Here is a 16189-nt window from a genome sequence, read left to right as displayed (position 1 = left end):
ATGGAAAGTGGATATAGCAAACAAATTTTCATCTTCTTTGTTCTTCTTGCAGCCATTGATCCCAACAAGAACTCAACCACAGCAACAACAGACCTCATCCCCAAAGCCACCACCCAATTCATCAAAGCCTCATGCACAGCAACCACCTACCCCAAGCTTTGCTTCACATCCCTCTCAGCTCATGCAAACAAGATCCAAACCAACCCGGAACTCCTAACGAAAACCGCCATCGATGTAGCCCTTCTCTCAACCGAAACAACGTCGAGCACGGTAGCGAACCTCCTGAAAAGCAAAGGACAGCTGAGCCGCCGAGAGGTGGGGGCCGTGACCGATTGCGTGGAGGAGCTGAGGGACTCCATGGATAGGCTCAAGAGGTCAGTTAGTGAAATGAAGAAGCTCAAAGGGGGCGATGGCTTCGATTTCGAGATGACAATGAGCAACATTCAGACATGGATAAGCGCGGCATTGACGGATGAAGATGCTTGCATGGAGGGGTTTGGTGGGCGGTCGATGGATGGCTATGTGAAGGCTTTTGTGAAACAGCATATTGAGATGATTGCGCATTTGACTAGCAATGCCTTGGCTTTGGTTAACAAATTTGCTGATCTTCATGGCTAGTTTCTTATTAGCTATGCATGTGTGTTCTATCTTTGATCTATGAATCATATTGTTGTAAAGGGTTTGTAATGTTTAGTACTATGGAGTGTGTAATAATGTGTGTGATCTTCTCTTAATAAGATTGTTACGTGTGTTTGTGTTTTGTCTCGTTCGTGTTTGAGCTATACTCTGTTGATATTGAATGATTTAGCTCTTGTCGTGTGTTAGACAAATAATGACTTATCGATAAAAACTCTTAACTATTTTTTGTGTTGCTTCATCTAATTTTGTTATAATTTATAAAAAAGGGTCGGTAAATACATGAGATGTGAGATCAAACGTCGGTTGGAGAGGGGAATGAAGCATTACTCGTAAGAGTGTGGAAATGTTTCTCTTGTAGATTTGTTTTAAAACTGTGAGGCTGATGGTGATACGTAATGAGCTAAAGCGGGCAATATCTACTAGTATGGTATTAGAGTGAGACACCAAACAATGTGTCAGTGAGTAAAAAATACGGTATTTTAAGTTATTTGTTGAATATGATCATCTTGTATGTCAACCACGTACAGTTCAAAAGTATATTAATAACCTAGAATTTTTCATTCTCAAACACGAGTTGTAAATGCAATTTGTTGTAATCACACACGAGAGTTGTAAACACATTGGCGTTTAACTTAATCTTCAACATATAAGGTTGAATGGTCTGCATTAATCATCCAATCTATGAGATCCTAATCGATTGGAGAGAGGAACGAAACATTTCTTATAAAGGGTGTGGAAACCTCTCTCTAATTGACATGTTTTAAATCTGTAAGGCTAACGACGATACATAACGGGCTAAAGCAGACAATATCTGTTAGTGATGGGCTTGAACTGTTACAAATGGTATCAGAGCTGGACACGGGGTAGTGTGATCTTAAGGGGGTGGATTGTGAGATCCCACGTCGATTAAAGAAAGGAACAAAACATTCCTTATACTAGGCAGTGTGTCATCTGACACTGGACACCCAATAGGGTATATTGTGAGATCTCACGTCGATTAGAAAGGGAAACAAAGCATTTCTTACAAGGGTGTAGAAACCTCTCTCTAACTAAAGCGTTTTAAAATCATGAGGCTGACGGCGATACGTAACGAGTTAAAGTGGACAATATCTATTAGCTGTGGGTTTGAACTATTACACAATTATTTAGATCGAATGATTATATCCTACCTATTTTTGTCACGAACGAACAATAACAATGAGTGTTCACTTCAATCGTTGTCATCGGATTATTATTGTAGTACTTGAAGCGAAAAAGGTGATGAATTAAGTGGGGTTGTTGTGGCGGCTATTATTCATACCAATCCTATGCATTCTAACATAAGTCCATATCACTTTTGAAACCCTCCCTCAAATAACACCTCCAGGGCTAAGGCTAAGGCCAAGGCTCTTCAAATAACACCTACAAATTAAAGCACCTGCGTGACAAATTCCTCACATAACACCTACAAATGAAATGATAGACATAAATTTTCATATCAAACTAAAGGGTTAGACAAATGTATTGGACACCTCAATGAGCATGGTTCATTGAAGTAACATTTTACCAAATTTCATTACGTTTGAAATTTTGACACCTACCGAACATCTTTTAAGGTGCATGTTTGAATTAACTTTATAAGTGATTATGAACGATCATAGTTCGACAATATAAGAATAATCGCTTTCAAAGATTAAAACTTTCTTGAGTGTCGTGAGCAAAATGTTGCACAGTCTCTACGTCCCTGGGAACGTTGGTGTAACGGCCCAGATCCACCGCTAACAGATATTGTCATCCTTGGGCTTTTCCTTTCGAGCTTCAAGACTTTAAAACGCATCTGCTAGAGGAAGGTTTCCACTCCCTTATAAAAGGTGTATTTGTTCTCCTCCCCAACCAATGTGGGACATCACAATCCACCCCCCTTCGGGGCCCAACATCCTCGCTGGCACATCGTCCGGTGTCGGGCTCTGATACCATTTGTAACGGCCCAGATCCACCGCTACCCTTATAAAGGGTGTTTTTGTTCTCCTCCCCAACCAACGTGGAATATCAAAATCCACCCTCCTTTAGGGTCCAACGTCTTCGCTGGCACTCATTCCTTTCTCCAATTCGATGTGGGACCCCCACCAAATCCACCCCCTTTGGGGCCAGCGTCCTTACTGGCACACCGCTTCGTGTCTACCCCCCACTTCGAGGAACAACAAGAAGGTTGGCACATCGTCCTGGCTCTAATACCATTTGTAACGGCCCAGGGCCAGCGTCCTTACCGACACAAGCCTCGTGTCTACCCCCCTTCGGGGAATAGCGAGAAAGCTGACACATCGTCCGGTGTCTGGCTCTAATACCATTTGTAACAGCCCAGATCAATCGCTAGCAGATGTTGTCTTTTTTGGGCTTTCTTTTTCAGGCTTTCCCTCAAGGCTTTAAAACACGTCAGCTAGGGGAAGATTTCCATTCCCTTATAAAGGGTGTTTTTGTTCTCATTTCCAACCAATGTGGGACATCACAGTTGGTCCTCCCGAACTATATCGATGTTGTCTAGCATAAAACAGAAGAAATTGACATGGTAATATTTGATAGTTGTCGAGCTTGACTAGAGACATGGTGTAACAAGCATCGTAAACATTAATTCGTATAATTAGTCCTTAAACTTGGCCACTCGTGATACATTGAGTCTGGCACTTAAAACTGCTTCATCTTAACAAGATGGTGCGATGCTACTTAGATGCTTACGTCAAAAGAAACTTACACGCAAAGAATTTAACAATCTACGAGTACATAAACTAAAATGACATTATTGAAATTACTTGAGAATATCGGTCACTGACCTTCAAGTCTCAATTATCCATTAGCCTCACTCTTCGACAACCAAACAAATCATGTCACTTATGTACGATGATTAATTTTTGTTGTGATGATCTCGACTATTCCATATTTCGAGCTAAAATAAAAAATAAAAAATATCAAAATTTAATATATATATATATAAAAATGAAAAAGCTATGGATAATGTGTAGAATAAAATAGAATATTAAAAAAAGTGAGGAATTTAAAGGGAATATTAAAATTATATTTTTAATCTTTTTAAGAGTAAAAGTATAAATTATAGGTAAACGTGAGTATAATTTAGAAAAATATTTTTTTAACATAGATTTTTATTATTATAAATATATAATTTTAAATTTTAGTAGTTAATAAAGTACGTGGAAATGGTTAAATAATAAAATATTACGTATTAAAAGGAAAAATAAAAAAAACCAAAACCCTACCCTCCCTTCTTTTGCCCAGCTATTTTTACTTCTGCTGCAACGGCACGTCAGCCCCTGTTCAGCCGCAGCCGCAAGCTCAGTCTCCATCTCTCAGCCGCTCGCCCCCGAGGTCCGCACGGATCAATTTCTTTCTCTTAATTTTGTTTTTGTTTTTGTTTTCTTTTTGGAGAATATAGCATACAGTGGGGTGGCTTTTAGGGGAGTGATTTTGGAAGTGAAGAACAATTATGAATTCCCAGAATGAGAAATGGAATTTTGAATCTGTTGGCAGTGTGTGTTAAACAAGGCAGGGTTTTAGGAGAGCCATTACTCGTTTCTTTATTCAGCAGGCAAAGCTACAAGCTCAGCTGTGTCCACAGAGCTCCATTTTCTTCATTTTCTAAAGGCATCTGTCCTGAATTCTCTGTTGCTCCGCTTAAAGATGTTGGTTTTCTCGGATTAGTTGGGAGTGTTTAGACTTGTTTAATTTTTATATTTTGCTTTATTTGATTTTTGGAATCATTTGATGTCCAGATGGAATCGGTCAAGAAACCCGAAGTGGAAGATCCTGAGAAGAAGAAGAAGAAGGAAGAAAAGGTTTCTCATTACCTGGAAATTTTTGTTTGATGTTATTGTTATAGGAGGATGCATTATCTGATTGGTTTTGGCACTTTGACTTACTGTTTAATTCCGTTCTTTCAATCGAGTGTTCGGTCCATGAAGGTTTTCCAATTCATTGTCATTTTCATATTAATTTTTCTGCTTCCCAGTAACATTGTTCCAGACTTTGAATTCTCCTAGTTTTAGTTGCTATTATATTCTTACAACATTTATTTCGAACAATAAAAATGAATTTCTTCAAGGTCATTGCATGTTAGTGAGTATCTAGGCTGAAGCAGCTCCAAGAAATTGTGTGTTCTCAGCACCTGATAACATTCAACTTATGTAGTTTTTATGTCCAATGTTTCTTGGAAATATTTTGTTGACTTAACATCTGTTGGCTGACGAGCCTTTACTCGGTGGCAGGCAAGAGAAAAAGAATTGAAAAAGAAAAAGGCTTTAGAGAAAGCGTTGAAGCTGCAGGTAATGTTTATGGTTTATCAATCATATTAATCGTTTCGGTGCAGTTTAAGATACCATTCTTTGGTTTTTCGCCATAATTTTTTTAAAAATTATTATTATTATTTTTACTTTGCATCTTTTGTCTAAATATACAACTTGAGTTTGTAATTCATATTTTAATTTTTTTCCAATTAATTTTAGGCCCAACAAACATCAAATGCTCCTAAAAAGAGTGAGAAGAAGAATGCCAGACGAGGCGGAGATGAAGAAAATGCTGAGGATTTTGTTGACCCTGACACCCCCTTTGGTAAAAAGAAATTGATGTCTCAGCAAATGTCAAAGCAATACAATCCTAGTGCCGTGGAGAAGTCGTGAGTGTGACATTTTAATTTCCTATGACTTCCCTTTTCGTAAGTCATTCTATATTTTCTGATTGCTGCAACTTGTAAAATTCTTATTTTGTATCTAGGTGGTATGAGTGGTGGGAAAAATCAGGATTTTTTGTTGCTGATGCTAAAAGCTCCAAGCCGCCATTTGTAATTGTGAGCATTTACTTTGACATTTGGTGCTTGAATTTCAGAATATAAGAATGTACTTTTGCATATTTTTCAGTTTTTATGTGATATGTGACAGAACTTTATATAACTTTAAAATGTTTATTTAAAATTTTATTTGATGTATCCTGCTTTGACGATATGATGGATTAACCCTTCCTATTTTGGGCCGAAAGTCTATGTTTAAAATCTGCGAGTGAATAGGATATTCATGGTTGTCTTTTTAGTTCTTTCTCATATGTTTTTCACCTGTATGAAATTTGTAATATGCACACCTACAGCCACATTCTTCCATGCAATTATTTACTTGACGTCAATATGTTAATACTTTTGCATTATTTAGATTTTAAGTGCTTATTGAATTGAAAGCTTGCGTATTAAAAATAAATCTATACTATCTGTTATTTTATTTTATTTTTTGTTGCAGGTGTTGCCCCCACCTAACGTGACAGGGGCGCTCCACATTGGTCATGCTCTTACTGCTGCAATTGAGGTGACATATGACGCATTTACAAATATTTTCTTTCTTCTGTTTAGATACATTGTAAGAACTTCTTTTGCCTTCCAAGTGATTTTTTGGGTCTGATGCAGGATGCCATTATTCGATGGCGGAGAATGTCTGGATACAACACCTTGTGGGTTCCTGGTACAGACCATGCCGGTATAGCCACTCAGGTTTTCACCATTTGTCTCTTACTTTTAATTTCCTTTGACATTGATGGGATGGGCCATTCTTTGATAGGCACGAGAATATGTTTTTTGCCTTAGTGGTTTAATGAATTTATTGATAAGGGAATGCTTTTATGCTTGTTGTACTTCTCATTAAGACCATTCAGTAACACTGATGGAATTAGCCATGCTCTTGGGTTTTCTGTTGCATCTTGCCATGCTTTACATGATGTGATGGAGGATTTTGTCTCCATTTTGGGAAGGGGAAGCTTTCTATGGAAAGCAAGATTCTCTGTTGTCATGGAGTGTTTGTGGTTGGTAAATAAATAAGACAACTTTCTTTGAATAGGATCTATTCTATATTATGGACAAGGCAAAGTGGGCTTCCCTGTTATGGTTTCTTCTTTTGATGGTCGCTTTGTTGATTGAGTGGACCCTGTGTTCTGCGAGGCCCTGTTTTCTTTACTTTATTTATGGTTCTCTCATAGAACGAAAAGGAAAGACAGAAATTTCTCAATTTAAAATTCTAGAGGGTATCAGCAGTATAGGTTTGGCTTGTTTTTCTAACTCTTCAACGTTTGATTTAAAGCCTTGATGGTAAACGTAGTAATGGGCTCCATCACCATAGCGGTATGTTAACATTACAAAGTAAAGTTATATATTTTTTAAGAATAGATTGTTAGTTGATATTGTTTTTCATAAGATGCATGATTGTGAAGGCAAAATATTGTGCCCAAGGCGTGAAAGGATTTCAAAGCACGGCCTATATTTAGAATGTCAAAATAGGAACCAAGAAAGAACCACGACCATGCACTTGCTACCCATTATCCAAAAGTGGCACATCTAAACTTTTTGTATGCATATGTTGATGAGTAAACTATAATCTTGCAGTGATGGTTGGCCTTTTCCTGTCTTGATTTTCATCTGCTTGTTCATACATGGCAGCTTTATGAAGTTTCTTTTCCTTTGTTTTTCCCCCCTTTATAGGTTGTTGTAGAAAAGAAGATAATGCGAGAAAGGAATTTAACCAGACATGATATTGGTCGGGAGAAATTTATTTCTGAAGTAAGTTTGAACTCTACATTAACTTTCTCTTTTTCCTTGGTTTTCTGCTGGTTCTCACTATCCATTTTACTAAATGGTTGCATCAAAATTTTGGTGAAGGTTTGGGATTGGAAAACCAAGTATGGTGGTACAATATTAAAACAGTTGCGTCGTTTGGGTGCCTCTCTTGATTGGACCCGTGAGGTAAATGTTTAATATCTTCTGCTGCAATTGGAGGTGATATTACATTATGGGCAGTACTAGTAGTGCCATTATATACCTCAATGTTCTATTTTAGGTTAGAATTTTCTGTGGTATTTTGTTTATTTGCTTCTGTTTCATAAATTTGCTACATTCCTGTCCTTAGTGCTTCACAATGGATGAGAAGAGATCGAGGGCTGTCACAGAGGCTTTTGTCAGGCTGTTCAAAAATGGACTTATTTATAGGTATGAGTGAAGTTAGGTAACATTTGTTCATTTTGAATTTTGGAGGTGATTAGTGGCTTTGAGAAAGCAACTATCAAGTACTTGATGGTTAGATACTCAAATGCCTAGTAATCATGAGTGTGAGTCTTGGTTGCTGCGCAGAATATTTTTATCCTATAAAGGTTGCTGATGCCAAATTTTATTAGATTTGATGGGCGTTCTGTAGGATTAAGGTTAAGGTCTGCATAACCTTGCTTCGATGTTAAGAATCATTATTAAAGAAAAGAAAGAAAATCTTTGGAGGGTTTCCTCTGCCCCAGCCTCTGGGTTGTTACTTTTTGATTTGTTAATATACCTTCTCTTATTAAAGAACAAAAGAAAAATGATGCCTTGTGGTCTAGCGTCTGTTGCCTTACCCACATGCTTACACAAACAAGTACTTCTATATCACTCTAATTGAAAGTTACCATGTACGGATACTTAATGATGTGTGTATTCATTTACCAAAAGCTTGACAGTCGAAGTGTTACTAGAAATTATGTTAGTTTCTGGAAAGGCCAGTGTGGTATAGTTATTGGTTAATGCTATAATATGAATAATTTTACTTTTGTTTTTTATTTCCTTCAGGGATTTGCGTTTGGTGAATTGGGATTGTGTCTTGCGTACTGCGATATCTGATATTGAGGTTTGTTAAATGCTGTAAGTGATGTGTTTTATCAATCTATCTGGTATTTATTAATACTTCGTGCATGTTTAGGTGGACTATATTGATATAAAAGAAAAGACTCTTCTCAAGGTTCCAGGATATGAGAAGCCTGTGGAATTTGGTGTTTTGACTTCATTTGCTTATCCTCTTGAAGGGGAATTGGGTGAGATTGTAGTAGCCACTACTAGAGTGGAAACTATGCTTGGGGATACTGCAATTGCCATTCATCCTGATGACACGAGGTACAAGCATCTTCATGGAAAATTTGCTATTCATCCTTTTAATGGAAGGAAGCTTCCTATAATTTGTGATGCAATTCTTGTTGATCCAAATTTTGGGACTGGCGCTGTTAAGGTAGGGGTTGTCTTTTTGTTTCTGAGTAGTTTCATATTGTTATTTTGCTTCCATGAATGATACAAGTGTTTCTCCAATTCCCTCCCCCATTTCTTATTCCTGCAGATCACACCTGCTCATGACCCAAACGATTTTGAGGTTGGAAAGCGTCATAACCTTGAGTTCATAAATATTTTTACTGATGATGGTAAAATAAATAGCAATGGTGGCTCAGAGTTTGAAGGAATGCCACGTTTTGAAGTCCGGGAGATGGTAGTGGATGCCTTGCAGAAGAAGGTACCTTATTGTTCTCAGCTTGTTTTTCTTCAAACTGCTATTAAATTTTGGGGTGGGCTTTAGATGGATTTGTTCTTCCAGAATGTTAATGACTCATGAATTTTGCCTTTTGGAAACATTTAGATAAAAGTATCTTTTGTTCTGTTAATGCAGCTGAATTTTATTTGCATTTAACGGACTTCAGTTTAGGACTTGTTGCTTTGATATTAAATATATTTTTTTACCCCTTTGTGCTGGCCTGCAGAAACTGGAAAATGTTTTGCTGATGAAACTAACTGCTCCAACAAATTTGTTTTGAATTACTCAACGTGAGAGTTGTTGGCTCATTTGACAGTGCAAAATTATACTTTTAGTAATCTATGATGTATCATAGCTATATTTATGATCATCTAGATTTATAAGTGTGTTGCATTGCAATTTACATTTAGTGGTTGGGATGTACAAATTGTGATTTCTTATGTTCTACGTCTGTAGGGTCTGTATAGAGGTGCTAAAGACAATGAGATGCGTCTTGGCCTTTGTTCAAGGAGCAATGATGTTGTGGAGCCAATGATAAAGCCTCAATGGTATGTTAATTGTAAAGATATGGCAAAGCAGAGTCTTGACGCCGTAACGGACAATGAATGCAAAAAGATCGAGATCATACCAAAACAATATTCTGCTGATTGGAAGAGGTTGTTTCGTTTATTTGATTAACTTGCTTTGATTTTACACTAAAAAGAAACTGCGAGCATGATTTGAATTGTTCTTTCCTGCAGTGCCCTTCCATGAATAGGAGGTTAAATTTAGTATGCTTTTCAAACAGACACAAGAACTATTTGTACTGAATTTGGTTTAATCATTTATTTTAATTGGTGGTTAGAAATTTAAGTCATGATCTTCTTTTCAATCGGGTTATATGGGAAGGAGAAAGTTGTGTGGTTTACTGAAGCAAGGAAAACAAGTTTAAGAAGTCCTTGGTGGAATATAATGAAGCTCAAACACATTTTGATTGATTCTCTTCAATTAGGTTAGGAAAGGGCTCCTTTGGGGACATCGGATAAAATTAGCTTAGGAAATCGTAAGATTGCTTTTTCTGGACTGACATTTGGGTTAGAAATCAGTCTTTAGGTCTCAGACTTCTTATTTTTGACTTGGAAGAAATTTTGTTGTTTGTGAAGGTTGAGAGGAGGTCTCTGGATCATGGAGATTTATGATAAGGAGAAATGTTAATGATGAGGACTGGTAGTTAAGTGGGTGGGCATTACAGTAGATTAAGGACGTTCTAATTACTACAAGGAAAGATAGTGAATTCCTTTGTAGCTCTTCGTTTCTTGTACTTTTTTTTTTTTGGGCAGGGATTTTCATTGTTCTTTTTTTTTTTTTTAATGAAAAAACTACCTTCCATTCAGGAGTTGTCATTAACTCTACCTTCATTTCACCCCTATGTTTTTGCTCTTGCATTTGAAACATTATTCTAATTTAGATTGTATGCTACAGGTGGCTAGAGAACATTCGTGATTGGTGCATCTCAAGGCAACTTTGGTGGGGTCACAGGATCCCTGCATGGTATGCTACATTAGATGATGATCAACTTAAAGAGTTTGGTGCCTATAATGATCACTGGGTGGTTGCAAGAAATGAGGAAGAGGCTGAGGAGGAGGCAAAATTAATTTATGCAGGAAAGAAGTTTCATTTGACACAAGATCCTGATGTGCTTGATACGTGGTTTTCCTCGGGGCTCTTTCCATTATCTGTGTTAGGTTGGCCTGATAACACTGAAGATCTAAAGGCATTCTACCCGACATCAGCTCTGGAAACTGGTCATGATATTCTCTTTTTCTGGGTTGCTCGCATGGTAATGTTAGGAATCACATTAGGCGGAGATGTACCTTTTCGGACGGTAATGCAGCTTCTTCCTATTTTTCACATAATAGAAAAATTTTCCGTTTGATCATACATCATTTGTGACGAATACACTTTAAATTAATTATTTTAGATATATTTGCACCCCATGATTCGTGATGCACATGGTCGCAAGATGTCGAAGTCCTTGGGAAATGTTATCGATCCTGTTGAGGTAATAAATGGGATATCTCTTGAAGGCCTTCATAAAAGGCTGGAAGAGGGCAATTTGGACCCCAAAGAATTGGCTGTTGCCAAGGAAGGACAGGTTAAGGACTTCCCTAATGGCATTTCTGAATGTGGTGCAGATGCTCTCCGTTTTGCATTGATCTCATACACTGCTCAGGTTTGTCTTTGGTTGAGCATTTGTGTTTGTTCCTAGAAACTGATTACTTATTACTGATTATTGTTCTCTCTCTCTCTCTCTCCCCCTCCCTCCCTCGGTTTGTCAGTCTGATAAAATAAATTTGGATATCCAAAGAGTCGTTGGTTACCGTCAATGGTGCAATAAATTATGGAATGCAATCCGATTTGCTATGAGTAAGCTTGGAAATGATTATGTTCCAAGCAAGAATGTGACACCAGATGCCTTGCCATTTAGCTGTCAGTGGATATTGTCAGTACTTAACAAGGCAATATCCAGAACAGTTTCATCGCTCGAAGCATATGAGTTTTCAGATGCAACTACCGCTGTCTACTCTTGGTGGCAATATCAATTATGTGATGTCTTCATCGAAGCAATTAAGCCATACTTTTCCTCCAATGATACAGAATATGCATCTGCAAGGAGTCATGCGCAAGATACATTATGGTTATGCCTTGAAAATGGGTTGCGATTGCTTCACCCATTTATGCCTTATGTTACAGAAGAATTATGGCAACGCCTTCCTTACCCGAAGAGTAGTACGAGGCCAGAATCGATAATGATATGCGACTATCCATCTGTGACAGAGGTTAGTTTTTCTGTTAGTGCATGCATGCATTTATGAGGTTCCGTCATAGTATATAGCTCCAATGTGCATGCATGCATTTGTTACGACTTCCTGGAGGTTCTTTCTATTTGGGACTTTTTGTCATCTAAAGGCTCGTCGACTTGGCCAATCGGATGCATAATTTTCATTATGTAATCATTAATTTGCTGATAACAATCCCTCAATTTTTTCAGGAATGGACTAATGAATCTGTGGAGACTGAGATGGATCTTATCGTATCTGCTGTTAAATCTCTAAGGTCACTGGCAAAAGAAAGCCGTGAAAGGTTTGTTAACTTGAAGTCTACGACGTTGTGCAATTATCTACTTGAGAATCTACATTTTCTATGGAAAACTAGTATTTGATTCAAAGTATCATGAGACGCCATGCAATTCAAATACCCGTAAGATATGGATGAGTCGAGATGATTAAGAGTAGAAAATAATTCTGTATATAGTTGGGGGGCGAGGTTTCAGATCTTTGAAACGGAGTTGTTTACCGTAGCATGACTGATTTGATCGACCCTCTTTTAACTGTTCTAATTTAATTCAGGCGACCTGGCTACGTGCTCCCTCGCAACGATGTCGTTGCTGAAACCATCAACAAACGCAAGTTGGAAATAGTGACCCTTGCCAATTTATCATCATTAACGGTATAGTGCCATAAATATAAGATTCAAAATCTATCTGGCAATTTTCTTTTGTTGGGGATGCATACTTTTATGTTTACCAAGTCTAATAATCCCCATGCACTGCTCATCTATTCTCCGTCCTGTGGTACGATTTCTGTTTAGGTGATCAACGACAACGATGCTGCTCCTGTCGGATGTGCTGTATCAGTCATAAACGAAAACCTATCGGTCTATCTCCAATTTCAAGGAGCCATTTCTGCAGAAGCAGAGCTTGAAAAGATCAAGAAAAAGATGGAGGAAGTTAGAAAGTAAGCCATTTGCTTCCTAACAAAAATGTTTTCATGCTCATCATCATTTGTATAAAATAAACATAACCGATGCACGAAGAACATCCTGTGTCGTGGCATTCTGATCGATCATCTTCATCGTGCAGGCAACAGGAGAAGCTGAAAAAGATGATGGATGCAAGTGGCTACAAAGAGAAGGTCCGGCCACATATTCACGAGGAGAACGTGAATAAGCTAGCATCTCTCATGCAGGAGCTTCTATCTCTTGAAGAAGCAGGCCAACATATTCAAGCTCACAGATAATCCAATACTCAAAAGTCCTTCACCATCGATGGCGGCCTTATTTCAGCCAATACAATGACTAATAATGCTCTTTTCCTCTTTAAAGCTCCATTCTAAACTCAGTCACTGATTGTTTTACTTCCTATTCTTGAGGGGATTGTCACTGTTATACATTCTACTTTCACAGGAAGACGAGTTTTCTTGTCGACCTGAAAACGGCCGACATCTAGATTTTTCGCTTTACAGGTCAATTTTCCTCTAGGTTTTTCAATATATTCATAATTTCTCGATCCAAGATGTATGCCTTACATAATTGAGCTATGTTTTGCATCATTTAATTTGTTGAATGTCGCACAACTTATCATCTTATGGGTCAAGGAGCTATGTTTTGCATCATTTAATTTGTTGAATGTCGCACAACTTATCATCTTATGGGTTGAGCTGATTTTGTTATCGTGAAGAGAAATTAAAAAACTTTGAACCAGCTCAATAATTTAAAAGCTTTGAAACATGTATCAATCACGAGTGATTTTTTTAGTCGATGACATCCATTACTTGAGTTGAACTAATCAATTTGCTATATGCCCAAACTGACCCTCAAACTAATAATTATATTTTATTTCTATTTTTAATGACATAATCCATAAAAAGTACTTATGGATCTATTTTTTGATATCATTAATTAGACATAAAACATTTAGTTAAGTTAAAAGGTAACTACATTTACAGACACAAATACTTTATATGCATTTATTTTTTTCAAAAATATATATTTTTTATTATAATTATTTTTAAAACTACCGTACTTCCCTAAAAGATAAAAACCAGTACGGAAAGTGGAAGAATTTTTTTTTTTACCTCTCCTTTTCTTCCTTAGAAATAGGTAATAAAAAAAAACCCTATTTTACACGTCAATTTAAAAACCCCAATTATATAATTAATTATGAGGTCATCAAATTGAGTAACTCCACAACGACATGTCGGCATCAAAATCCATGGAATTCGGCCCATAGTCGTCGTGGTCAGTCGCCACACAATTGGGCGGCGGCAGCAGCATTGCCTCCGCCATGTCCGCCAGAAACCCGGGCATCTCATCGTTATCGAAACAAAACATATCCTCCGCCGGGGCAGTCTCCGGCGGGCGGAAGGCCTCTGCAGCCTCAGCCGCGGCCCTCTGAATATCCTTGGGATCAAGAGAAGCCGGGCGAGGAAGCGCGGAAACAGAGTCGGCAAAATTAAGGCAAGCAGAGCGACCGCGGAGGGCGATGGCGGCTACATCATGAGCCCGAGCAGCCATCTCGGCGGTGGGGAAAGTACCGAGCCAAATCCTAGTCTTTTTATTGGGCTCTCTGACCTCGCAGACCCACTTGCCGGAATTGCGGCGGCGGACACCACGGTAAACAGGGTGGCGAGTTTCCTTGAATTTCTTTCTGCCGGCCCTCTTCTTGGGGTGTCGGGATGCCAGGAGAAGCTCCTCGTCGGAGAAATTGGATCGGCGGGAAGTGAAGAATTCGGAATTAGAAGAAGAAGAAGCATCGGGAAAATCCATTATTAAAAACAAAAATTGGGAATTTTGAGTTCGGAATTGTGTTTTTGTTTAAGATTTTATATAAATTTCAGTTATAGTTAGTGGGTCAGACTGAGAGATCACAGATTTATAAGAACAACAAAAGATTTGATTTTGATTTTGAACACGGAGTTTAAGACAGGCTGGAAAATGCTGAGACAGTTTTTTTTTTTTTTTTTTTTAATTTTTAATAATAATTATTAAAATAAAATAAAATAAAGTCTTGACCGGGTCGGGCAGGGAATGAACCATGAATCTGCGAGCTGTCATTGGAGGGTTCCCTTTTGGGCTAAGTTTTGATGTTGACGTGGCTATACACACTCATTTTCCTGCTCCTTCGCTGCGCCTACCCTTTTTCTTTCAAAATAAATAAATAATCAATATTTTTTATTTTCAAATCTCTTAAAATTTTGAAATATATATATATATGTATGTATATGTAGATATATGTATGTATATGTAGATAAATGTATGTATATGTATATATATGTATGTATATGTATATCTATGTATGTATATGTACATATATGTATGTATGTGTGAGAGAATGTTTGGTTAATTCATGGTGCATGAAAGTTCTCCATTTATAATTAAATAAATTACAAGGATATGAAAATAGTAATAAAGGAAAATAACAGTAAGTGGAGAGATACCAAAATTACAAGGATATGAAAATAGTAATAAAGGATATGAAAATAGTAATAAAGGAAAATAACAGTAAGTGGAGAGATACCAAAATTACAAGGATATGAAAATAGTAATAAAGGATATGAAAATAATAATAAAGGAAAATAACAGTAAGTGGAGAGATACCAAAATTACAAGGATATGAAAATAGTAATAAAGGAAAATAACAGTAAGTGGAGAGATACCTATGGTAAGAAAGGCAAATATCTACCTAATAAAATATCAATGTGATATATATGGTAAACTATAATTTAGTATTAAATATCCTTAAGAATATATATTTAAACTTAAAACTTCTTTAAAATACATTTATCGATGGATTGAAATGGAATGTACTCTTAACTTATTTTGTTTAAAGAAAACTTTTAATATTAGTATATGGAGTTGAGTAAATATAACGATAACTCATGGGTTGAGTAAATATTAAAGGAGATGGTGATACCATGAGGTGTCAAAGGGACTCGGGAGTTCTTGATTTGCATAGTTTTTGTTCTAAATAAACGATGTAATGATTAGTAAGTTTTGATAAGAGTTGGAATTCGTTGGTGAGTTGCAATTGAGCGTTTTAGAGTCGTTTTAAATAAATCTTAGTTAAATTTTGGATTATTATAAATGCATGTGGTTGTGTTATTTGAGAACCAAAACGATGAAATAAAAAAAAAATACAGAGACAAGCAATGAGTCTGATCGAGTAAAGTTTCATTGAAGCCTATAAAAGACGAAAAAAGTCTGATTTTAGATCCAAAAAACTATAAAGGACGAAAAGTATATATCGGTACAGGTACGAGACCGAGACTTAGTAAAACTCTCAAAATTCAAACAAATCAAGAAGAAGAATAGTTATAAAACGACAAGAACAAGTTGTGTTTTTTTTTTTTTTTTTTTTTTAAGATACCAAAAAGAAAAATTTTTAAAAAAAATGA

General features: G+C 37.0%; 3 protein-coding genes across 4 annotated transcripts; 2 read left to right on the top strand and 1 right to left on the bottom strand.

The window, feature by feature from the left end:
- LOC111459728 (21 kDa protein-like) lies at positions 1 to 618 on the top strand. The gene has a single exon (XM_023102754.1). The coding sequence runs from the start codon at positions 1 to 3 to the stop codon at positions 616 to 618; it is 618 nt and encodes a 205-aa protein (XP_022958522.1).
- A 3384-nt stretch (positions 619 to 4002) lies between these two features.
- LOC111459332 (valine--tRNA ligase, mitochondrial 1) lies at positions 4003 to 13307 on the top strand. Of its 2 annotated transcripts, XM_023102186.1 has the most exons (21): positions 4003 to 4310; positions 4401 to 4463; positions 4893 to 4949; positions 5130 to 5299; positions 5398 to 5470; positions 5910 to 5975; positions 6074 to 6157; positions 7139 to 7216; positions 7316 to 7399; positions 7563 to 7642; positions 8249 to 8306; positions 8379 to 8681; positions 8787 to 8957; positions 9432 to 9631; positions 10437 to 10839; positions 10936 to 11187; positions 11294 to 11794; positions 12007 to 12098; positions 12365 to 12464; positions 12606 to 12751; positions 12877 to 13307. In XM_023102186.1, the coding sequence occupies exons 1-21, from the start codon at positions 4128 to 4130 to the stop codon at positions 13031 to 13033; spliced, it is 3321 nt and encodes a 1106-aa protein (XP_022957954.1). In that variant the 5' UTR covers positions 4003 to 4127; the 3' UTR covers positions 13034 to 13307. The 2 variants fall into 2 exon arrangements, with proteins under 2 accessions (XP_022957954.1, XP_022957953.1); XM_023102185.1 differs by lacking the exons at positions 4003 to 4310; positions 4401 to 4463 and having other exon boundaries at positions 4875 to 4949.
- Positions 13308 to 13850: 543 nt separating this feature from the next.
- LOC111459334 (dehydration-responsive element-binding protein 1E-like) lies at positions 13851 to 14613 on the bottom strand. The gene has a single exon (XM_023102187.1). It carries the CDS (start codon positions 14559 to 14561, stop codon positions 13965 to 13967), a length of 597 nt encoding a protein of 198 aa, XP_022957955.1. The 5' UTR covers positions 14562 to 14613; the 3' UTR covers positions 13851 to 13964.
- Positions 14614 to 16189: the final 1576 nt, after the last annotated feature.

The sequence above is a fragment of the Cucurbita moschata genome, unplaced genomic scaffold (assembly GCF_002738365.1).
Source record: "Cucurbita moschata cultivar Rifu unplaced genomic scaffold, Cmos_1.0 Cmo_Scf00022, whole genome shotgun sequence".
Classification (NCBI taxonomy): Eukaryota; Viridiplantae; Streptophyta; class Magnoliopsida; order Cucurbitales; family Cucurbitaceae; genus Cucurbita; species Cucurbita moschata.
This window is presented reverse-complemented; position numbering and strand designations above follow the sequence as displayed.

Coding starts and splice junctions, on each gene's coding strand:
- LOC111459728 (XM_023102754.1), top strand. CDS start 1: ATGGAAAGTGGATATAGCAAACAAATTTTCATCTTCTTTGTTCTTCTT.
- LOC111459332 (XM_023102186.1), top strand. CDS start 4,128: ATGAGAAATGGAATTTTGAATCTGTTGGCAGTGTGTGTTAAACAAGGC. Junction 6,158..7,138: donor ATGCCGGTATAGCCACTCAG/GTTTTCACCATT, acceptor CCCCCTTTATAG/GTTGTTGTAGAAAAGAAGAT. Junction 11,795..12,006: donor ACTATCCATCTGTGACAGAG/GTTAGTTTTTCT, acceptor CAATTTTTTCAG/GAATGGACTAATGAATCTGT.
- LOC111459334 (XM_023102187.1), bottom strand. CDS start 14,561: ATGGATTTTCCCGATGCTTCTTCTTCTTCTAATTCCGAATTCTTCACT.